The 23,173-nt window shown below is 54.3% G+C and overlaps 2 protein-coding genes and 1 pseudogene across 2 annotated transcripts in view; 2 read left to right on the top strand and 1 right to left on the bottom strand.

The window, feature by feature from the left end:
* The first annotated feature begins 68 nt into the window (after window positions 1–68).
* On the top strand, window positions 69–9,941 carry ARFGAP2 (ADP ribosylation factor GTPase activating protein 2). Its single transcript, XM_049779667.1, has 16 exons — window positions 69–210; window positions 389–507; window positions 1,081–1,153; window positions 1,593–1,724; window positions 1,811–1,891; window positions 3,163–3,244; window positions 3,494–3,550; window positions 4,305–4,357; window positions 4,591–4,727; window positions 4,826–4,957; window positions 7,089–7,217; window positions 7,305–7,439; window positions 8,244–8,370; window positions 8,480–8,570; window positions 8,659–8,777; window positions 9,043–9,941. Exons 1-16 carry the CDS (start codon window positions 139–141, stop codon window positions 9,061–9,063), a joined length of 1,560 nt encoding a protein of 519 aa, XP_049635624.1. The 5' UTR covers window positions 69–138; the 3' UTR covers window positions 9,064–9,941.
* Window positions 9,942–11,538: 1,597 nt separating this feature from the next.
* Window positions 11,539–23,173, bottom strand: part of CSTPP1 (centriolar satellite-associated tubulin polyglutamylase complex regulator 1) — a 209,556-nt gene continuing 197,921 nt past the window's right edge. Inside the window, exons 5-9 of the mRNA XM_049779744.1 lie at window positions 16,431–16,516; window positions 13,792–13,987; window positions 13,397–13,506; window positions 11,961–12,024; window positions 11,539–11,751 (exon numbers count right to left, since the gene is read on the bottom strand). Coding sequence (XP_049635701.1) covers window positions 11,577–11,751; window positions 11,961–12,024; window positions 13,397–13,506; window positions 13,792–13,987; window positions 16,431–16,516 — 631 coding nt within the window. The 3' untranslated portion in view covers window positions 11,539–11,576. The remainder of the gene's footprint in view (window positions 11,752–11,960; window positions 12,025–13,396; window positions 13,507–13,791; window positions 13,988–16,430; window positions 16,517–23,173) is intronic.
* Window positions 20,161–20,322, top strand: LOC126019560 (uncharacterized; annotated as a pseudogene).

Raw genomic sequence — 23,173 nt, 5'->3', positions numbered from 1 at the left:
TCACCCCACCCTCTCGGCGGCTGGGCCCCGCCCCTCACCGCAGAGCCCGAGCGGCTTCGCCCACCTGCTCGGCTGCGATTGGCCCGCGGCGGGACCCGTCGGCCGCGGGGGTGCCTGGGAAGGAGAGAGAGCAAGAGAATGGCGGCGGAGCCGAGCAAGAGCGAAATCCAGACTCTATTTAAGAGGCTGCGCGCGATCCCCACCAACAAAGTACGTCGGCGGGCGGCGGGTAGATTCTAATACCGTCCGGGGCGGGGGATTTCTTTTGCTTTCTGGAGGCCTGAGGGAGGGAGCGGGGCAGGGAGGCGCCGTTTTCCCGAGGTGTCAGTCTGCGCCCAGGCCCGGACTCTGGCGCTCTAACCAATCGCACGTCGCTTCCTGCACCCAGGCCTGCTTTGATTGCGGCGCCAAGAACCCCAGCTGGGCCAGCATCACGTACGGAGTTTTCTTGTGCATAGATTGTTCGGGTGTGCACCGCTCTCTGGGCGTCCATGTCAGCTTCATCAGGTAGGTGATGAGGGCTCTGCGAGGGCTGTCTTCGCCCAGGACTTTGGAGTACAGGTAAGGGAAAAAGTAGACACCTCAACTTGCACCGCACTGCTCTGACGGGTGTTTTCAAACCTTCTGGGCTGCGGATCTGGTGGCCTCTCAAGGAAACTTTCGTCACTCAGGCATCTGATTTCTGCTTCTGGGATCTAACTTTATTCTTTCTCGGCAATCAAACTTGACAACAGCCTCTTTTGAGGGTGTCAGGAAGAGGGAGAACTCTTTCCTCTTCATTAACCCGGTTGTTGCTGTTACCCCGGCCTAGAGAGTCTGAAGTGAGACTGTCAACCCTTGAGGGCAAGGCCCCAACCCCCTACTGCGAATGCTTGAGAACTCTGCCCTACTTACAGACCTGGGGAATAGATAGAATTAGTACCTCTTTTGATGGATGAAGAACAAAGCTTTCAGGAGGAAGTAGAGGGGTGATTGATGGCTATTTCCTGAGTGCCTTCTGCTCCCCTGAGGCTAGGTGATTCCCCCCCCCCCCCCCCCATGGTTCTGCTAAGGTGGATGACATGCAGCCTTTCCTTATAGGTCCACAGAGTTGGATTCCAACTGGAATTGGTTCCAGCTGAGGTGTATGCAGGTCGGCGGGAATGCCAATGCGGTAAAGCTCTTTTCTCTTCACCCTGTTTTGCCAGAGAACTTCTGCCCTTTGGTGCCACCTGGGAGACCCCTTCATCAGAGTTCCGTCTGATAGTGATATGATTTCCAAAAACATAGAAAGCAGTCATGGTTCTCAAAGGGATTTTGAACTTCAAATAAATGGACAGCAATTCTTGGGAAACAGACCGAGAAAGTGGGGGACCTCCTATGTCCTGGAGGTCTGTGGGCCTGTATGAATTGAGTCAGGGTGGACATGGACTGCTGAGGGCTGGGCTTCAGCTAGTCATTGCAAAGAGTGGGAGGCATTCAGTGAAAATCTTCAGGTATTGAAGCACTTCCTCCTGTAGGGTGAACAATTGGGTGGTTTTCTGGGGGTGGTGTGTACCTCTTTAGCTCTGGGAGAATCACCTGTACCTTTTTTTTTTTTTTTTGCCTTCCAGACAGCTTTCTTCCGCCAGCATGGATGCACAGCTAATGATACCAACACTAAATATAATAGCCGAGCTGCCCAAATGTACCGGGAAAAGATCCGACAGCTGGGGAGTGCAGCCCTGGCCCGCCATGGCACTGATGTATGTTCCTGTCCTAGGGGCTGTGGGAGTGGGGTGTGTAGAAATGGGCAGAGCCTCCTATTTCAGCTGTGTTTGTACTCCTCCAGCTTTGGATAGACAACCTGAGCAGTGCACCCAGTCATTCTCCAGAGAAGAAGGACGCGGATTTCTTCACGGAACACACTCAAGTGAGTGGCTCCTGGAGGAACATGTAGTTTGTTTGCCAGAGCCATGGCCCTTGTCATCCTATGTGTGACTTCTATTTGCCTTGCTCCTTCACATGGGAATACCTGGGCTTCTCTTCCAGGTGGACTAGGGATTTCTTTCTCTAGTGAACGGGATGCAGCGTAACTCTACTGAGGAATGAACCCCTAATTCTGGCATAGGAGATGTTTCTTGAAGTTGTGCTTTTGGGCCAAATCTGGTGGTGTGGGGACCTTCTTCCAGCTCTACGCTCAGGGGTCACTTCTGGTGGTGCTTGAGGGATCATATGTGGTTCTAGGGATTGAACTGTGTGCAAGACAGCACCTGGACTCTTTTACTCTTTGCTGTTAAAGCTTCTTGGAAGTCAGAGGAGGTTTTTAGAGCCCTGAAATACTTTTGTTTTTGTTTTGGAGCCACGCCCAGTGGTGCTCAAGGGTTACTCCTGGCTCTGCCCTCAGAAATCACTACTTGTGGGCCTGAGTAATAAAGCATAGTGGTAGCATGTTTGCCTTGCACACTACTGACCCAGGATGGACCTGGGTTCGTTCCCTGGCATCACATATGGTCCCCTGAGCCTGCCAGGAGTGATTCCTTGGTGCAGAGCCAGGAGTAACTCCTGAGTGCTGCCAGGTGTGGCCCCCCCCCCCCCAAAAAAAAAAAAAAAAACAAAAAAAAAAAAAGAAAATCACTCCTTGCAGGCTGAGGGAACCCTATGGGATGCTGGGGATTGAACCTGGGTTGGATGCATGAAAGGCAAATGCCCACCCTGCTATGTTATTGCTCTGGCCCAAGTCCTGAAATACTCTTCCTTGATTCTAGTCATGAGAGAGAGAGAGATGATGTTGTCGAGCACAGTGAGCGGACTCCAGCCTTTGCATTGGGGAAAACTTTTCATTTGCTGGCTCTGGGTGCAGTAGTCAGACTCAGCACATGTGCCTGCTCCTCTCCTTCATATGGGAGGATAGTGGCTGGTTCCCTTCATCTGTTAGAACCTTAGATCCTAAAGTGGAGCAGCATCTGTCTCTCAGGGTGTTGTTTCTAATCTGAAGTGCTCTTGGGCTAGAGGATGGACTCAATCCTAAGGGTCAAGGGTGGCAGTGGTGCGATAGAGGTTGTGATCTTGCTTGCTCACCTCTCATCTCCTCACTTCAAGGGCTAGACTAAGGCTCCTTTCTACAAGGTTCTTGTTGCTCTGTGCTCTTGCTAGCAGGGGTGGGTGACTCACTGGATGTCTGTGATCTGGCCTCCTTTACAGCCTCCTGCCTGGAACATGACAGGCCCCCAGCCTGAGGAGAGCCCACAGCCAGCTCCTTCTGTGGACAGTGGAAGCCTAGCACGTGAGTCCTGTCTGAAGTCCAGCCCGTACCCTGGGCCTGTAGAGGGACTGTCTGACCCAGGGATCAGGCATGGGCACTTGCCCATTTCCTCTGGACCTGAGCAAGAAGAGACGTGGTCCTCCATTTGCCCTTTCAGTGGCCTCAGCCAGCCAAGTGAAGCCAGAACCTTCCCTGCCCTAACCCATCTATTCCCTGAAGGGGTTCTGGGGAGCCGGGAGTCATCCCTGATTGCTGCCTTTTCATCTGCAGAACCAGAGCTTGGCCCCACCACGGACCTGCTGAGCACCTCTCCCAAAGCATCTCTGGGTCAGTACCTCATTGAGCAGAGGAGGGGATATTGCAGGGATTATCTCAAGGGGCACTTCATATTTGTACTGGTCTCATCAGGTAGACTGAGGCTTCAGGAGCCTGAGTAGTGGCTCTGGCACAAGAACCCAGAGGCCACCTTGAATTTAGACATGGATCCAGGGGTTCCATGGTACCATTTCAAAGGAATGGCCCACTTCAAGGGATGGGGGCCAGCTGGGATCTGCTGGTGGTCAGAGGTGATGTCATTCTTGTCCATCCCTAGCTTGGTCCTCGACTCTTTTCTGCCTTTTCCTTTGCCTGTCACAGTGACCTGGGTTCTGGGCACAGGTCGTTGCTGACCTCTCTTTGCTTGGAGGGCTAGGGTGGGTCTCAGGGCTTTTTGTTAGCTGCCAGTCTATTTTTCTCCAGAAGCCATGTATCTATCTGCTCCAGGGGCCCCTCCTGCCAGAGGTAACTGGGCTCCTTGCACGTCAGCACTCCCTTGAGGCAGCCATTTGGCGCCCACCCCTTTCCTGCTGTCCTTGTGTGTGGATTTAGGACTTTGTCTTTGGTGCTTCAGGCCTGGGTTCTTGTCACTAGCTGCTGGTGTCTCTGTGGCTGGGCTGTCCAGGATGCCACTGTAACACCAATGTGGCAGCTTTGCTGTCCCCTATCTTGAGTGGTTCTTCGTAGATGCTCTTGCCAGCAAGCTGCATGGTGTGCCTGCCCCTGGCTGTGCGTCCTCCCTTATGTACCCCTCTGTCTCACACAGAACTGAAAACTTCCCTCATTGGCAAGAAGAAGCCAGCAGCAGCTAAGAAAGGGGTATGTGGGGGTGATGAGTATGGTACAGGGTGGAAAACTGTAGCTATGGCCCTTCCAAAGCCTTTGCCATTCAGAATCTGATCTGGGGAAGGGATGTGAGGGGTCACTCCTGGGCTCTTGGTGGGGTGCGGGGCATCTGCACATCAGTACCTGCTGTGCTCTCTGCCCCGTGGGCTATACCTCTTCTGGGGGATATGGACTCCCAGAATCTCCATCAGAGATTCTTCTCACAGCTGGGGGCCAAGAAGGGCCTGGGGGCCCAGAAGGTGAGCAGCCAGAGCTTCAATGAGATCGAGCGGCAGGCCCAGGTGGCAGAGAAGCTTCGAGAGCAGCAGGTGGCTGACGCCAAGAAGCAGGCCGAGGAGTCCGTGTAAGTGTGTGGCCTGGGGCCTGATGATGGGGGACTGATGGGGGGACTCTGTGGGTAGGAAGGGCCAGCCTTGACATGACCCCTTCTACTCCTGTCAGGGTGGCATCCATGCGTCTGGCCTACCAGGAGCTCCAGATTGACCGGAAGAAGGAAGAGAAGAAGCTACAGACCCTGGAAGGGAAGAAGCGAGAACAGGCCGAGAGGCTGGGCATGGGCCTGGTGTCCCGGAGGTAAGGTCTGCGAGTACCGGGCACAGGAGGACACGTATACCCCACTGCCCGTTCTTTCTGGGCTTGGTGTCTTATCTTCACCTGCTGAGTGGTGCAGGGAGTGATTAATGAGGAGTGAACAAAACGGTCAAGTGCCTGCAGTGTAGCATTGCAGTGTAGTGCTCGACAGTGTTTTGTGTTTTGTTTTGTTTTAAACGTATGGGGATTCACACCTGACAGAACAGAAGTTCCTGTGGTGCTGGGGTTAGGACCCAGGGCCTCACATGGGCCTGATGTGTGCTTTCCCACTCAGCCACATTCCTCAGCCCAGGGGTGGTGGTTCTTAGGGAAGAGCCGGTGATACTTGAGGGCCTGTCCTCTCTTTTCAAGGCCTCCTTGAGAATCACAGCTTCTTAGCATCCCTAATTCCTGTGTGCTAAGTGTTGCTTGTGCTTCAGATACTAGAAACACCTCAGAGCCCCCCAACACTTGCTGTCCTTTTCTGGGTGGGTCCTTCCTGGTCAGCACCACCAGGTTTTGGCTGTGACTCTCTCTAAAGCAGACAGAAGTTGTGTTGGCTCTGCATTAACTTCACATCTAGGGAGTTCAGTAATGCTGGATTCTGTTTTGTTGCTTTTTTCCTTCTTGGGCCATGCCTGGTGGTGCTCAGGGCTATTCCTGGCATAGTACTTGGAGAACCTGGCAGTTCATGATTCCTAGGGACCCAGGGAAACCGCCAGTGCAATCTGAAGAGGACTTCAGTTCTCCTCTGCCTTGTTTTGCTCACAGAGGAATTACTGGGTAAAGGGGATGGACCATTTTTTAGCTTCTTTTCCTTGTTTGGAGTGTAATAGAATCTTATTTAAACCCAGTCTGTACTGTCTAAATCCCTGTTACAAAATATTCACACAAAGGCTTGATGGTTCTTGATATACTTAAGGGTATAATCTTTTATTGGGCCATACTTTGGTAATGCTTATGCCTGACTATGTGCTCAGGGGTACTCCTGATGGGCTCAGGAGACCATATGGGGTGTGGGATCAAACCCACGTTACTGCATACAAGGAATATATGTCTACCTGCTACTGTGCTATCCCTTAAGAATCTTCATCTTTTAGGGAGGCTCCCAAACCATGCTCGGGAGCCCCAGTGATCACTCCCAGCACTATTTGGTCAACCAGGCTGGTGGGTCAGTGTTCGGACCCTGCATAAAGTCAGAGATGGAACATGGGCCCTTTGAGATGCAGGCATGCATCCCACCTGCTAGGCTGCCCCTAAGGAACATGCCTAGACAGGAAGGTACCAAGAATTGCTGCCTCTGGGTGCCCAGGTGGGTACCCTGTGCATTGAGAAAACAGCCATAGGGCCCAGGTCTTGTTGGAAGGTCACACCATCCTTTTTGTTTTGTTTTGTTTTTGCCACACCCAGTAATGCTGAGGGTTACTCCTGACAGGCTTGGGGGAATATTTGGGAGGCAAGGGATCGAACCAGGGTCGGCTGCATGCAAGGCAAATGCCCTACCTGCCGTGCTATTGCTCTGGCCCCCACTATCTAATTTTGGGGGGGGGGCACACCCAGTGACGCTCAGGGGTTACTCCTGGCTATGCACTCAGAAATCGTTCCTGACTTGGGGGACCATATGGGATGCCGGAGATCGAACTGTGGTCCATTCTAGGCTAGTGCATGCCAGGCAACTCCTTGCCACTTGCATCACCACTCTGGTCCTGCTGACCATCTTATTTTTAAAGAGATGGGAGGGTAATAGTGAGGTCAGCAGGTAGGGCACTAGACTTATATCCCCGAACTGTGTTTGATTCCCAACATCCCATATGGGTCCCTGAGCCCCTTGGGAGTGATCCCTGAACATTACCCATTGGGGTCCCAAAACCCAAATAACCTAAGACACTTGGGGTTACAAAGCAGCAGGATTCTAGCTGCCTGTTTTGGTGTGTGGCCCCATGTGGGTTAGGAAGTTACTGGAGAAGGGGAGCAGTGATTAGATTTGCGGGTACTCGGCCCCTGCATGTCACTAGGGGCAAGGAACCCAGATAGGAGCAGGATCACTGTATGCAGCTGTGTTGGGAGAGCCAGCACAGGATAGCCTGGGCCCTCCACATATCCCTTCCTCTGACCCTCTGTTCTGCCCGCGCAGCTCCGTGTCACACTCGGCACTCTCGGAGATGCAGGTGATCGAGCAGGAGACCCCGGCAAGCGCCAAGCCCTCCCGTTCCCAGCTCGACTTGTTTGATGATGTCGGCACTTTTGCTTCCGGACCCCCAAAGTAAGGCTGTGTTTGGGTCTCAGACTTGCCACTTCCCTCTTCATCTGCCACCCTGAGCCCCTCTGAACCCCTCTTTTGTCTCCCCAGGTACAAGGACAACCCGTTCTCCTTGGGAGAGAGTTTTAGTTCCCACTGGGATTCAGATACCACCTGGGGTGTGGACAGGATGGAGGAGAAGGAGCCGGAAGTGACCATTTCAAGCATCCGGCCTATATCCGAAAGGTGAGCAGGGCAGTGGTCTTCCCAACTGGTGGCCATTGGGGGCGCTGCTGAGCATCTGGGTTCCCTTCCTCAGCTACTGGAAATAGCCTCCCCTAGTGAGTGACACTGGTTTGGGTGGTGCATGATGGAGCCTGGCTCTGACTTTAGCTTTGCTCATGGAAACCCTGGCAGCTGCTTTGATTGGACAGCTGTTTCTCCAGTGGGTGGGGCTTGGTTTATGATTCAGTTTGCTGACCCAGGGATCCTTTGTCTCTGGCTGCCATTTATGAATATATTTTTTTTTTGCCGTGCTGGGGATGATAGATCCAGGGACCTAACACATGCAAGGCAAGTGCTCAAGTGTTGAACTGCCCAACCAGTAGTTTCTTCTCTAAAAACTTACTCCATTTGGTAATGCTTAATTGTAAGTCATCTAATGGAGATGTAGGTGGTGACTTTACTGGGATGAAAGAGGAAGTTTGTAAACGCCTGGCCAGTATCTGGGGGACAGTGCTGGGCACAGTGAGCACATCTGCTCCATTTCTGCCGAGTGCCTTGTCTGGGTGTTCTCAGTGGGACACCAGGGAAGGTGGAATAACCAGGCACCCCAGACTTCTGGCACCTCACCTGGAGACAGGGCGGAGGGTGGAAGACCAATGTGAAGCACGAGCTTGTAGCTTCCAGGTCTGCAGCTCAGGGCTCTGTCACCCTGCTCAGATGCTGCCTAGAGACTCACAGCTCCGTGTGGGCTCTCACCCCCCACCCGGGCCCCCAAAACACTGTCCCAGCCAGTTCAGGGTTCTTAGGGTCCCTGTCTTCCCACAGAGTCACGAATCGGAGGGAAGCGGAGAGCCGGAGCTCAGGCCTCGAGTCAAGCGAAGCACGTCAGAAATTTGCAGGCGCCAAAGCCATCTCGTCAGACATGTTCTTTGGGCGGGAGGTGGACACGGAGGTGAGGAGTGGGCCGGGGGTGGGGGTGGGATCGCTTCGGCTTCCTCCGCCATGACTGGGCTGCTGGGCTGTGGGCTTGGCCCTGGTCCCACCTGCCCTGCCTCCCGCAGTATGAAGCCAGGTCAAGGCTGCAGCAGCTCTCGGGTAGCAGTGCCATCAGCTCCTCTGACCTCTTCGGGGACCTGGACAGTGCGCATGGAGGTAGGATCCCTGGAGCGGGGTGTGTGCTCTGGGGACTGGATGGGGTGGGCTCCTGCTGGGCCCGGCTGAGCCCCACCTGCCTTTGCAGGTAGCGTGTCTCTGGGGAACGTTCTCCCTGCAGCTGACATCGCCCAGTTCAAACAGGGTGTCAAGTCCGTGGCCGGGAAGATGGCTGTGTTGGCCAACGGCGTGATGAACTCTTTGCAGGTGTGTGCTCCCATACCATTCTTTCGAGGAGGCCTCTTGGGACCTCTGTGCTTCCCTCCTCCCCTGTTCTGAGGGCAGACAGGGCTCCCAGACCTTGCTCTACCTGCTGAGAGGGTTGGGTGTAGCAGGGGGATTGCAGATCGGGGGTGGAGGGGTCTGCCTTCGGGGTGCGGTGATGTGTGGCAGGGGTCTGTGGGAGGCTGCGGGGTGTGATGGGGCAGGCCCACTGTGACTTGCTGCCGCCCTGCCTTTGTCCCCTCCCTAGGATCGGTATGGCTCCTACTGACAACTGCCTACAGTGGGTGGACCGGCTCTGCTGTGTGATGGGGTGGCCTGAGGAGGTCGGCATGGGGCTGGGGCCCAGCCCTGTTCTCGGCCTCTTGGTTGAATCCTGGCTTCCCTGCCCCTCCCCATGCTCGATCACTGTCCTGTCACCCCTACACCCCGCCAAGCTGCTGCTCACTGATCCTGCCCCACCCGGGGAGGGGGCGTTCCCTCAGGACAGCGTGTTCTGGGTCCTGCTCCTCTATTCAGGGAAAGGGGAAAGGGCAAGGCTCTAGGATCCTAGGTTGGGGGACAGTGGGGACGGCTGAGCTGGAGCAGCAAGGAGGACCCTGGCAGGGCTCCCTCAGGGCTCGGAATAACCTGTGCCCTCAGGGGTTCCATGGGAGCCCATGGCACAGTGTCCCCCCTCAGCGCTCGCTCAGCAGTTCCCTCTGGTGTCCCAAACCTTCCATGCCATCCATCATGAGCCTCAGGACTCTGTCCCTCTCCCCCTTTTCATGACCAGGATAGTGTCATGTGTCCTGCTGTGGGGCCATGGCATCATGTTGGCCATGGATGCAGAGGGCAGGGGGAACAGCGGCAGTTCTGGGGCTCCGCCTTCTGCAGCATCCGGGGTTTAGGGGGATCTGGAGAGCACCCCCATCCTGGGAACTGCAGGCATCTCCTGCAGGCTGCTGGGCCACACACTGTCCCCCCCCCCAATGGCACCTTCCTTTCCTGCACAGCCAGCAGGTGGCCTGCCGAGAGGGGACCCGGGCACCCCAGCCCACAGGCCTTCTACCACCTCCTCCCCAAAGGGATGGGACTGTCTTTCAGGACTGTGTATTGAACAAGGTGGTGTTAAATAAAGCTGGGGGCCCAGCCCCGCTGCTGCAAGTGGAGCAGTGTCCTCGTGGCTTGGCCCCACACCCCACTGTCAGTCTTGGGGCTCCCACTGAGGGTAGAGCGTTGGTGCCAAAGCCGAGGGCACTCTCTCCTGGGCCTCCAGCATGTCTCTTCTCTGAAAGCCAAAGGCCCCCAGCTCCTCAGCCCTGTGCTGCCGCATGCTCCAGTACAGCCTGGACCTCATCATCCTGTGGCACGCGGAGGAAAAGGCTACGTTAGTGGCTGCAGCCTCCTGGAGCAAGTGGGAAACTGGGGCAGGGGTGTGTGTGTCTCGGGGCACGCCTGAAAGGGAGCCGTTATCCAACCAGGAAGAAAGAGTGCTGCCCTTAAGGCAGAGGTCTCAAACTCAATTTACCTGGGGGCCGCAGGAGGCAAAGTCGGGGTGATCCTTGAGTGCAAAGCCAGTAGTAAGCCTTGAACATTGGGGGGTGTGACCCAAACAACTAAAACAAAAAAAGATTCCTCTAGGGCAGGGCCACAAAATGTTGTATGGAGGGCCGCGAGTTTGAGACCCCTGCCTTAAGGTCTCCTTCCCATTCCCCATTCCTTCCTCCTGGGACATCTGGAGCTGGGGTGGGGGGGTCGTCTTCTTGAGGTCCCAATGTTAACACCATCAGATGGTTGGAAGGGAGGGAGGCACCTAGGGGGTGATTTCCAGAGTGTGTATGTGGGACCCACTTCAAGCCGGAGCCTGGCAAAAAAGGCCCTGGAGGCATTGGACATCAGGACTTTGGTGCCAAAGACGCTGAGCAGCTGAACCCTCTGATACTTCCTGCCAGAGCCAAGCCCTCCACTATTTTTAAGATGGGCCATTCTGGAAGGGAGGGCCTGGCTGGAATGGAGGTGGCAGTTCTACTTGGGCTTCTGTTGGGCTTTGCTTGAGAATCCCTGTCCAGGACAGGAGATCACATTGCTGTTCACACCTTGGTCCCAGCCCTCTTGTTCATAGCAATGTCCCCAGGCCCTGAGCCTGCCACATGCTTACTGAAACTTGCTAGAAGCTTCTGGTGTGCTGCCCTTGCCACGGTTTTAAGCTCAGCTTTGAACCCTGTAGCATTGTTAGAGACTCCTAGGGTGACACCTGTCAGCACTCTGGGGTCGTGCAGTGCCAGGGATGGAACCTGGGGCATATGGGTATGTTGTGAGGTGGAACAGCTCTGCTCTCTGGTTGCTCCAGCCATACTAGAATCCTCTGGTGCCCGAGAAGCCAGCCCCACAGCCTAGGTCAGCTCTCACTTCACTGAAGTATTTTCGGAGCTTTAGACTCACCACTTACCAGACACAAGGGACTTTATTCGTTTCACATATTTAGGAGACACAAGAGTCCTGAAGCAGGTTTTGAGAGTCGCTTGTCCCGCCCACCCCAGCTTCCGGCTGGCCCTTTGCAAGGCCACCGTGGGGCTGTCCTCCCTTTACCCGCTTGAGACTCTAGGATTCCCCATAGTGGTGGTCTACCTGCTGCTGTTGAGGTGAACTTTCTGGGGTGACTGAGGCTGTAAGACCAGGTGACCTCAAACTAGCCACTATCAGGATGTCCCAAGGGGTCTGTTGATGGGGGCTTCCCAGCAGGCCGGGGATGAGTGTATGTTGGGGGGGGGCAGGTGGATGGGGGCGCTGTATGGGATCGCCTCAGGTTTCAGATTCATCCGTCTCCTCGGTGGAGCCGTCACTCTCTGTGTCCACTTTGCGGGCGTGGTGGAGGGGTCTCCAGGGGGAACCAGACCGGGGAAGGTTCCGGGAAGGCAGGTGGCTGACCTCAGGGCCGGCATTGACTGGGGTGACCAGGCCGGGGACCTGGGCTAGCCTGGAGGAGGGAAGGAACCCAGGGGGCAGCGAGTTGCCTCTGCTTGGAGCCACATTCAGTGTGTAGATGAACCCGGGACTCGGACACCACCTTGGGCCTGCACTGGCCATGCCCTCCCCGACCACGAGGGGTGCTACTAGCTCTGACCGGGACAGGCACAGACAGCTCGGATGGTCACCAGGGGGCAGCAGAGTCACACCCACACTTACAGCCGCTCCAGCTCTTCGTCCATGGTAGGGTCGTGCATCAGGTCCGCTTTGTCAGGCAAAGCTCCTAGGAAAGAAATGGGACGCACAAACCTCAGTGGGACAGTCCCTCCGCCAGGCTCCAGTCAGATTTGCATACAACAGAAGGCTCCGGTCATCTGCCTCATGAGAGTGAGGGCGGCACTCATTCTCCAGGGAAATCTCAGAGTATTTTCCATGGGTCCATGCAATATTCCTACAGTTCTGGGGATTCGACTTGAGGCCTTGAGTTTATGTGCTATCCCTTGAACTTTCTTTCCTTCAACTAGATCATCTTAAGTACTAATCTTGAGTATTAATGCTAGCTTTAGGGAGATCTGTCGCCTGTCATCCCATGGTTTCAGGGGCACCCTAAACCTCTATACCTCAGCAAATAGAGGCTGATCCTCTTTTGAGACTCGGGGGTAGTTGTGTACAGACTGGGGGCCCCCAAGATCTAGACTGGAAAGGCCAGAAGCACAGCCTGGCTAGGTTCATGACCCAGCCCATAGTCCCCTAGCAGTGTGTGATCAAGTCAGGTGAAGGCTTGTTGGAGGGATATGTTGCTGCCGTGTGTGTGTGTGTGTGTGTGTGTGTGTGTGTGTGTGCGCGTGCGCGCGGCTTGTTGGAGGGATATGTTGCTGCCGTGTGTGTGTGTGTGTGTGTGTGTGTGTGTGTGTGTGTGTGTGTGTGTGCGCGCGCGTGTGCCCAACTCCTTCCTAGCTGCCATGAGCTGGCAGATGGCAGTCTCCTTCTGAGGTATTAGCAAACCTCAGATTTTCTGAGTTATCTTTTGTTTTGGGGCCCTCCTGGCAGGGCTCAAGGGACCTGCTATGCCAGGGACTGGGCCTGGGTCAGCACGTGTGCTAAGTATCCTCCCTGCTGTACTATCTCTCCACCCCCCAGAGGGTCCCACAGTTGGGCACATTCCTGCAGTCTGGAGCAGGGTCCCCAGCATGGCTGAACTCTGTGGAAAGAATAGAACTGGGGCACTTGATTTTTGGAGGGGCAGGGCGAGGTGAGCTGACAGGGAAGAAACTGGCAGGGCAGGCTGGGTCGCCCCATTTTTGGATGAAGCTCTTCTCTTCCCAGCTGGGAGACAAGGCCTTGCAGGTACAGAGGAGGCCTCTCATATCTGGAGCCCCTTCAGCATACAGCAAGCTGGCCTGGTGATTTGGGGACCTGGCAGCAGAGATTAGGCCCTCAAAGTCAGGAAGTGGGGTGGGGGTATCTTGTGCTCTGGTAGGGCTGGGAGGGGTGAGGTTGGGGAGGGTGTGGCCTTGTGCAGAACATTCCAGAGCCCCGAGTCAGTCTGGCCCCACATCAAGGCAGGGCAGGAGGCCCTGGTTGCTGCCCCACCCCTGCTCACAGAGGTGCCCTTCCACAGCTGAAGGGGGGGCATGCACGTCCCCACAGCTTACCCAGGGCTTGGTTGATCCCATGATGCTTTGAGAGAGCCACAAGGAAGCCATAGAAAGTCAGTCTCTGCACATTGCTCAGGACCTCCTTGACGAGTGCGGGGGGTGGACAGCTGGAAGGGAGGCCGGGGGGCCACATTCAGAGACCCCTGAGCTGGGGGCAGATTCAGGCCAAGAGGCCTGTTTCTCTGGGGTGCAGAAGCCAGGGCTGTGCTGGGGAGGCGGCAGGTGTGGCCTCTATTGGGGACCCCAACTGGGGGGGTGCTCTGCTCCCCATGGGCCCCAGTGCCACACAGGTCAGTTGCACCAGCCCTTCCTCCAGCCAAGTGTCTTCCTTTTCTCCACCAAGCCTGACCTCTCCAGGGGAGTCCCCAGGAAACCCACAGCTGTCCCCTTACCTGTACTTGTGCCTGTCACACAGGCTCTCCAGGCGCTGTGAGAATAGAGATGCCTCCACACCCTCCAGCAGGCCTGCTTCACCCAGGGGCGGCCGCTGTCGGTGTTGCCCACTGGACGAAGTGGGCACCACCACTGTGTTGGGGTTCCTGCCCGACAGCAGGTCTTGGTAGATGGCTGCTACACTCTCCAGGAACTCTGTGGGCACGGGGAGGGCACAGGGCAGGTGGTGAAAGGGGGGCCCCCGGCTGGCACCATCATGGAGTTCGCCCTCTTCTGTTGTTCCCCCCACACAATTGTAATATATGAGCTCCAGTCGGCATTTCCTAGCTTCTCTCCTTCTTGTTTGTTCTCTTTTGGTTTGGGGCCACACCTGGCAATGCTTAGGGGTTACTCCTGGCGCAGTGCTCAGGGTATGAGAGCCTGAACTTGGGGTGACCATATGCAAGTGAACACTCTCCCCACTGAACTCTGGCTCTGGCTCCATATTTTTGTTCCTTTGTTTGGCCACATCCAGCAGAGCTCAGGGGCAACTCCTGACTCTGTGCTCAGGGTGTTCTTTCTGGGAGAGGGGGAGGGGGAGGAGAGGGGAGAGGGAGAGGGAGGGGGAAGAGAGAGAGAGAGAGAGAGGTGAGAGAGTGAGAGTGAGAGTGAGTGTGTGTGTGTGTGTGTGTGTGTGTGTGTGTGTGTGTGTGTGTGTACCATATGGTGCCAGGATCAAGTCTGGGACTCCTACATGCAAGGCAGATGGCCTTGCCCTTTGACCTTCGCCTATATGCAGGGCGAGCATCATATCTGTGCATCTCTGCAGAAGGAGGCCAACAGCAAAGTTCCAAGAGCTGAGACCATCTCCTGGTCGGCAGGACAATGTGCGCTCAAAGGTAGGGGGTGGACCTGGCCCACCTCCTGCTCAGTTTTTCAACATCTGGCTGTGTTTGGATCCCCAAAACTATATAGTACCTGGAGCACTTAGCTGAGAGTGATCTCCAGAGTGACTGGTGAGGGGGGGGTGAGAGGGGGAGAGAGAGAGAGGAGGAGAGAGGAGAGAGAGAGAGAGAGAGGAGAGAGAGAGAGAGAGGAGAGAGAGAGAGAGAGAGAGAGAGAGAGAGAGAGAGAGAGAGAGAGAGAGAGAGAGAGAGAGAGAGAGAGAGAGAGACCGACCGACCAGCAGGCCAAGGGGTTTCACACAGCCGCCCCTCTCTGGAGACGGTGGTGAGAAGGGGGCCCTGGGAGGAGGAAAGCTGCTCTCTGGATGCTGCTTTGGCAGGGGGTAGCTTTGGGGTGCAGGTGGCAGCGCTCAGCTCCAGCCCCTGCCAGACCAGACTAGGCCTGGTGCTGCCACTGCCAAGACAGAGAGTAGCTCTGGGGGGAGGCCCAGGCTGGCGGAGCCCCCAGTTGGCAGGAAGGCCAGGTCGCGGCTCCAGGGAAGGCCTTGTGTTTACTGGAAGGCCTGTTTTCACGAGCCTGTTTATGGACATGGCCAGCAATTTCCAAGCCCAACATTCCAGTTGATGCTGCTCTTCGCTGCTGTGTCCTTGTGTTTATCCGCCTATTTTTGTGTCGCTTCATTCCCGCAGGGACCTAAGCACCTAAGGACAGCTGATTGTCCCTGGGGACAAGGTGGTGTGTGAAGGGGATGGGTGTGGACGTGTTTAAAGCCGTGAGGTGGGTGAGGGGGCTGGGAAGATGGCGTGAAGGGCTGGTACGCATGCCAGGCATGCAAGACGCCCTGAGTTCCATGCCTAGCACCACTAGGCCTGAGCACAGAACCATTCCTGGCATTGCTGGGTCCTCTGCCATTGGGAATGACTCCAGGTGCCCCCACTCTCAGCACTGCTGTGGGCAGGGTGGGCCTGCAACCTATTCCCACTGGGTGGGGGATCAAGGCCCAGGGAAGGAGACCCTGTAGCAGGCAGCAGAGGCCTGGCTTTGGGGCTGCCCCAGGTCAAGTGTGGCCTCCCTCCCTGCAGCTGTGACTGGCTATTCCCCTCTGAGATTCTCTTTTTTGGGGGTAGGGCCAGGGCCACCGAGAGTAGTAACTAGCTCATGCAGTGTGGCTCAGTTCTCAGGACTGGGGCCCAGGGCTCACGCAGACTAGCCTGTGTCCCAACTTTGTGGCTATCTCCCCAGAGCCTGGAAGCTTCTTTTATTTTTTGTTTTTTTGGGCCACACCCTGCAGCGCTCGGGGATTACTCCTGGCTCTGGGCTTAGAAATTGCTCCCAGCAGACTCAGGGGATCATCTGGATGCCAGGAATCGAAACCAGGTCCATCCTGGGTTGGCATGTACAAGGCAAATGCCCTACTGCTGTGTTATCTCGCTAGCTCCTCAAAGCTTTTTTCTCTTTGAAGCTTCTTTCTTAAAGGGCCGATGGTAGGTGAACATGGGGATTAAGTGCTTCGGGAGCCGCCTGGATGCTGAGGGGTCTCAGTCAAAGGCACCTCTACTTCGAGGGATGCTGGGGGACACTGAGGCCTGCCCCCTCACCTGAGGCCATTTATGTTTCTTTCAGGCCATACCTGGTGGGGCTCAGGGACTGCAAGGTGCCCGGGGTGGAAGCCAGACTTACGCCCTGATTCCAGATGTCTCCAGGAGCCCAGATTTTGAGGCATTGGGCACAGGAGGCCCCAGAAGGCTCTCACCTGAGTAATAAAACTGGATCTGGAAGGCGAAGAGGAAGTCAGAGAAGGACATCAGGCAGTCCATGGCGTCATCTATGAGCACAATCCTGAGGAGAGGCGGGAGGATGAGAGAGTAGGTGTCCTGAGGACGGGGATCCCCAACCAGCTTCTCTACTGTGAGCTGCTGAAACCCCACAGCATGGGCACACCAGTCATATCCTGCCTGGCTCCAGGGAGTGCCAAATAGTGGACAGGGTGCAGGAAGATGGAGGCCGGGAGGGGGGTGGCGTGCGAGGCAGCCAAGATTCTCTCAGCCTCAAGAGCAGTAAAACTCTTTCATCCCACAGTGAGGACCATTTAGTTCAGAATAAATACAGCTGATCAGAAAAGGCAAAAAGAACAGCCAAGAGGCTTACAGGGGGCTTGGCAAGGGGGCTGGGATTTAATAGGCAACCGAGGGCCAGAAAAGCTCCGGGCACCTCCAGTCTAGGACACAGATGGCAGATGGAGGGGGTGGACAATGCCGTGGGGACACTGTGCTGGCTGCTGCCCCCCGGATCCTTGTTCCAGAGGGGACACTTTCTGGCTTGTCCTTGCTTGGGCCTCTCCACTGTACACACACCTTTTAAGAGGGAAACTTGTGACTCTCTCCAGAGGCTGGAGCAAGACCATGCTCAGGCTCTGCTCAGGCCTCGGTGGTGAGGTCAGGGTGGGCTGGCTCCAGCTGTGTGCCAGGCTGGATGCCAAGCGCATGGATGGGACAGCTAGACCCCCAGTCTGTGTCTGAACTGGAATTCTGCCTTTCAATTAACCTTATTTATTTTTTATTTTTACTTATTTTTAAAATTTTATTTTTTTCTATGAACTTTTTATTTACTTGTGCATTGTTTATATTTTGGGTTTTCAGGCCAAACTCAGTGGTACTCTAGGCTACTCCCAGCTCTGAAGGCAGGGTTGTCCCCTGTATGTCTAGAAGGCTATGGAGTTCTAGGGCCTCCTGGAAAGCTGCTCTTTCTCTCTCTTCCCCCCCTCCCCCCCTTTTTTTTTTGGCCACACCTGGTGGCACTCAGAGGTTACTCCTGGCTCTGTGTTCAGAAATTACTCCTGGCAGGCTCAGGGACCATATGGGATGTCGGGGATCGAACCCAGGTCCATCCCAGGTTGGTGGCATGCAAGGCAAATACCCTACTGCTGTGCTGTTTCTCTGGCTCCTGACCCTCCTTTTTAGTTTTTCAAAAAAAGTTTCTCAACACCCCCAGCCATGATGCTAGGGGTCAGGTGTTGCTGTTTCCAATTTCAAGAACAAGAACAGGACTGGGTCACTTCACAGCTGAATGAGTCTCTTTCAAAATTGAAACTAGTCTGTCGTCCCCTTTCTTGTTGTGATAACTGGGGACACTGCCCATACTTAGTTGTGATACGAGGGATCCCAGATACAACGTTACCAGGGCTGTACCCTGAGCATGTGAGGTGGTGTTGGGGTTCGAACTTGCAGCCTCACACTTCTGAGGTAGGCACTTCTGAACTAATCCCAGACCTCTCACACTGCTCCTCTGTTAAAGACAGACACAGGCTATCAGTACCAAAAGAGTCTATGGAAAACTTATCTCTTTTCTTTTTGCCATTAGGGCCTCTATTCTCATCATCTCTTAAGGCTGAATAAAAACGTTCTATCAACATTAAAATTCCAATAGGGGGCCAGAGTAGTAGCACAGTGGTCGGGCATTTGCCTTGCATGTGGATGACCCAGGACGTGGGTTCAATTCTTGGCATCCCATATGGTCCCCCAAGCCAGGAGTAACCCCTGAGTGCCAACGGGTATGGACCACCAAATCAATAAATAAAGGAATAAAATTCCAACTAAAATTTCAATGTCAAGGCTAGAGGGTGGGGGTGGGAGGATGCGATGCGGCCAATGACCACAAGAGGGCGTGCTGACCCCTCCACCAGCACTGGTGGGACCAAATGCTCAGTAGCAGACCAGGCAGTTACCCCATTTCTTAGGGCCTCAGGAGAGTCCAGGCAGGCAGAAAGGCAGAGGGAGAGCACGAAGCCCAGATTCTGAGATCTGGATGGAGAGGGAGAGGCAAGAGTGGTAGTGGCTTAAAGTGAACAGGCGTCCCTACCCCAGCCTCAGGGAAGGAGACGACCCCAGCTCCTTGTGGACAGCAGGAATCAGCATGTACTTTGTCCATGGATTCTGTTTGGTTGATTCAGAGATTGCGAAAAACATTCTTTGAAAGTTGATGATGTCTTCTAGAACTTTCTCTCAGACCATGCCCATCACTGTGGGGCTCCGGATGAGGTTGTTCGGGAGCCAGGCCCTGCCACCCGGCCTCTCAGCTACACGGGTTCAGGCAAACAGCACCCGTCCAGTGCAGATGGCCTGTAGCTTTCTCAGGCCAGGAGCCTAGCACTGTTTGTAATGGGGGCAGATGGAAGATCAGGGGGGTGGTCTCTGTGGGGACCTGCGGCCTGGGTGGTGGAGGGGACATGACAAGGCCTTGCTTTGGAGAGGCCTATGGCCTAAGGTTCTCTAGATTCCAGCCAGATCACCCAATAGGCCACCAGACCTCAGCTTTGCTGGTTATCAGCCCCGCTCCCCACTCTTCAGGTTTAGGGGTCTGAGACACCACCCCCTGAGCCCCATCCATCACCTGACATCTCTCCCTTTCTCCCTCTGTCAACCTGCCCGCTTCTCCTGGCTGACTGGATGATTGCCTGCTGGTTCCGGCAATCACTCTGGCCTCTTTCTATCCAGGGACTATGGCAGGAAGATGGTTTTCTGGTGTTTGGCTCTGCTTTGTTGTTTTGGGGTGGCATCCAGCAGAGTTTATGGGCTACTCCCAGCCTGGTGCTTTGGGGACCACTCCCAGGGTTGCTCAGGGTGCATCCTGGCCTCTGGCATGTACTCCAGCCCTATGAGCTATCTAGAGGTCCCTTTGTTTTTTTGGAGACTGGGTTGTTTTTGAGTTTTGGAGACTGTATTTGTGGAGATACTCCTCAGCTTGGTGGTTTGGATCTGAAGGTTTGATGCTGAGGCCAGTAGCACTGTGGGGTGCAGAGGTGCTCAGGACACACCAGGGTTGCTGGGGAGGGGGCGTGTGGTGCCAGAGACTAAATTCAGGGCATTGCACATGCAAAACCTGCACTTCAAGCCCTACAGCTTGTGTCTGTACCCAAGACTGAGTTTGTTTTGAGGCCACACTCGGTTGTGCTCAGGGCTTACTCCTGGTTCCAGTCAGGGGCCACTACCGATGGGGCTCAGGGAACCATCTATGTACCTGCTGTACTCCCAGATGCCCTGAGGGGCAGTTAGGACTCCAGCCAGAACATCATCTCTCTCAGTCACAACCCAGTGTTCAGTACAGACAGGCACTCAGCTGATGCATGTGAAGAGAAGGACTGGAAGGGAAGGATCATATGCTCTGCGGACCTTAGCACTGGCAGGGGAGTCAGGTCTGGGGGAGAGAGCTGTGCACAGAGAAAGTGCAGGGCAGGGAAATTGCAAAATGACCCTAGAGAGCGTGAAACTGTGTTCTCAGGACAGGGTGTGAGGTCTGTGGGAGGGGACACTGCAAATATCTGAAGCATGGTAGGAATGAAACATCAACCCTCAATGCACAAAGACACTAGACACAAGTACTGCTTGGTACCTGAGCCAAATGGGGGTAGGGGGGAGTAGCCCCTGAGTATCCCATACAATCGGGTGTGGCCTCCACATCTCCTCTTCACAAAGAAGGGTGGTATAATCGCTTCTCGGCCTTTTGGCTAAGATCAAGTGTAGTACAAAAAAGGGTGGTATTTTGGGCTAGGTGACAGTTCATGTGGGGGCACATGTGCTTGTGTGGCCATGAGGCCAATTCCTGACCCAGCTATGCACCTGTGCACTGCTTGAAAAAGGAGTCATTTTGTTTGTTTGTTTTTGGCTACACCCAGCAGTGCTCAGAGGTTACTCCTGCCTCAGCACTCAGAAATCACTCCTGGCAGGCTCAGGGGACCATATGGGATGCTGGGGATTGAACCCAGGTTGACCGTGTGCAAAGCGAATACCCTATCCACTGTGTTATCGCTCTGACACCAGGCGTCACTTTAGTAAGGTGAAATAATAGGGTTTTTACTTGCCTTATTTTAATCTTAAAATCAACCCATTTGAGGGGCCAAATCAATAGTACAGTGGGTAGAACATTTGTTTTGCATGGGCTGATCTGGGTTTGATCCCTGAATATCACAAGGATTAAAATTCCTGAGTATGTAGCCAGGAGTAAGCCCTGAGCATCACTGGGTGTGGCTCCCAACCCAACCAAACAAAAATCGACCTGTTTGACGCAGGAGCTATCATTATGTTCATTAAACAGAAGAAGAAAAGAAGGCTTGGAGAAATGATTCCAGGCCACAGTCAGTAGGGAAGGGACTGGGTAGGAAGCCAAGCCAGGTCAGCTCCTGTGCTGGCCCCTCCTTCTCCTGGTATGGCACATTCAGCTTCAAAGTGACTCTACAGGGGGCTTGAGACCCATGTCTGAGGCTGGAGAGCTGAGCCAGGGGTACCGCCTTGCCTTGCATGTGGGAGGTTGGGGTTCAGTTCCTGGTATACTCAGGTCCCTGAGCATTGCTGCGAGGGACCCCTGAGTACTATATGTTGGGAGTAGCCTCTGAGCAACTATTGGGTACATCCCCCCAAAGCAAAACACCAACACTAACAAGGACTAAATCTTGCAGGTGATCCTGATGCATCAGGATCCAAGAACAGCTTCATTAACTCTGCACCTTGGAGTGAGCGTCTCCTGTGTGTGTGAGAGTGATGGATCCTGTGTACTAGTTTCTGGGCTCAGCGAGGGGTAGGGGGTGGGATGGGGTGGGCAGACAGAGCCTGAAGAACGTTCCCAGGCATTCTGTCTTCGGTCTGCTCTTTGTTGCATGCATTTTCTCAGTCTTGTGCTATGAAGAAAGGCCAGAAAGTGCCTTAGAGAATTCAGAAACCTCACTTAGTTTGAAGAAGTCTGGTAATAATAATGCCAACACTCTTATTTCAACAGTGAGAAACTATTTATATAAAAAAGGAAGGTCTTCAATGTATTAAGCAAGTCACATTTTTGGGGGTGGTTTTTGAAAACTACCCACCACTGTGGAAGTGAGTTACTATGGTTATTCGCATTTTACGGATCTGGACAGAGGCCTGAGCAAAGTTAAGACTCTCACAGTTGGAGCTAGAGTGACAACACCATTGGGAAGGGTGTTTACCTTGCACACAGATGACCCGGTTCAATCCCTAGCATCCTGTATGGTCCTCTGAGCCATGAGTGATTCCTTAGTGCAGAGACAGGAGTAACCCCTGAGCACAGCCAAGGGTGCTCCAAAAACAAACAAAAAAGACTCTTACGGCTGATGGAGGGAGAGAAAACAGTAAATAGGGTGCTTATTTGTCTTGTGTGTGGTTGATCTAGGTTTGGTCCCAGAACCCCATATGGTCCCGTTGAGAAGTGATGCCTACATAGAGAGCCAAGAGTAGTCCCGGAGCACCACTAGGTGTGGCCCCTAAACAAAAAAGACACTCAGATTGGTGTAGGGAGATGCATGCCTGGCTCCACAAGGTCTCCTGAGCATCTCTGGGGTAGCCCTCTAAAATTCTCAGTCATCCAGTTATTAGGGTGCACCCACTTCCTCCAACTGCTGTGTTTCTACAGGGCAGGAATGATGCTCCATCTAACACCGCTCATTCCTACTGGGCCAGCCTTGAACTTCACATGCAGCTTTAGTCACCACAATGACCAGTGGCTCATTCACAAATGCAGCAACTGAGATTCTAAGACATAAATTAGGTGGTCAACTGTGGAGCCACGATTGTCCTCAAAGTGCCTTTTTTTTGTGTATTTATTTATTTTTATATATTTACATTTTTCTTCAAGGTGTCTGGTTCCAGACCCTGCTCTTTTTAAAGAGCAGGAAAGCCACATGGGCCCTGAGGGATGGCACAGAGGGTAGCAGGGAAGATGGGAAGGGGGATGGCATGGGGGCAATAGTTTGGGGAATGGTTTTGGGGATGGGCATGAGGAATGGACCTAGAGGATGGTGTGGGGATGGCAGAGAACATGGCAGGAGGATAGGCAGCGATAGAATCTGGTGACCATTTGGGGACAGAATGACATTCCGACTCTGGCTGTTTGGGGATTAAGTGAGGGGAGAGGCTCGCTGGCGCTGACCAGGAGCCCATTGGGGCCTGCCATGCCCAGGTCCTGCTTACACCTGCTGCTCTGGGGCCTGGCTGTGGGCTGCAGCTCCCCACCGGGCAGGCAGGCATGTGGCCGGGCCAGCTGCTGTGGCTGACATTCCTTCCCCCATGCATCATCACAGACTGCAGGCTGTGCCCAGACCTGGGCACCGAGTAAGGCAAGTCCAGCAGTTGTCCAGGGAGGTAGCGTCTGGAATGATCACTCTCTGCCCCATAGGGCTCTAGGTCTGTGGGACCAAGAAAATTCCTTCCATCCTGAGCAACTGAAGGACTCTTATAGGGCCAAGTACTCTGGTGCAAGGGAAAGGCGGCCTGGGGGAGGAGAGGGCAAAGCCCATGCTTCTGCACTGAAAAAACACACAGCCAGGTTCTGAATTCACTGTAAATCTTGCTTCCACTCTCTGCGGTGATGCCAGGCCTTGGTTCATGCCTGGCCATCCCAACAGACACTCTGCTATGCTCTGGCCATACTAGTCAAAATTACTTTTATATTTTAATTTTTTATTTTCTTTGCTTATTTGGGCCACACCTGTGA

This window comes from Suncus etruscus, chromosome 9 (assembly GCF_024139225.1).
Source record: "Suncus etruscus isolate mSunEtr1 chromosome 9, mSunEtr1.pri.cur, whole genome shotgun sequence".
NCBI lineage: Eukaryota > Metazoa > Chordata > Mammalia > Eulipotyphla > Soricidae > Suncus > Suncus etruscus.
The sequence above is the reverse complement of the archived record's forward strand: the minus strand, read 5'-3'. Positions and strand labels throughout refer to the sequence as shown.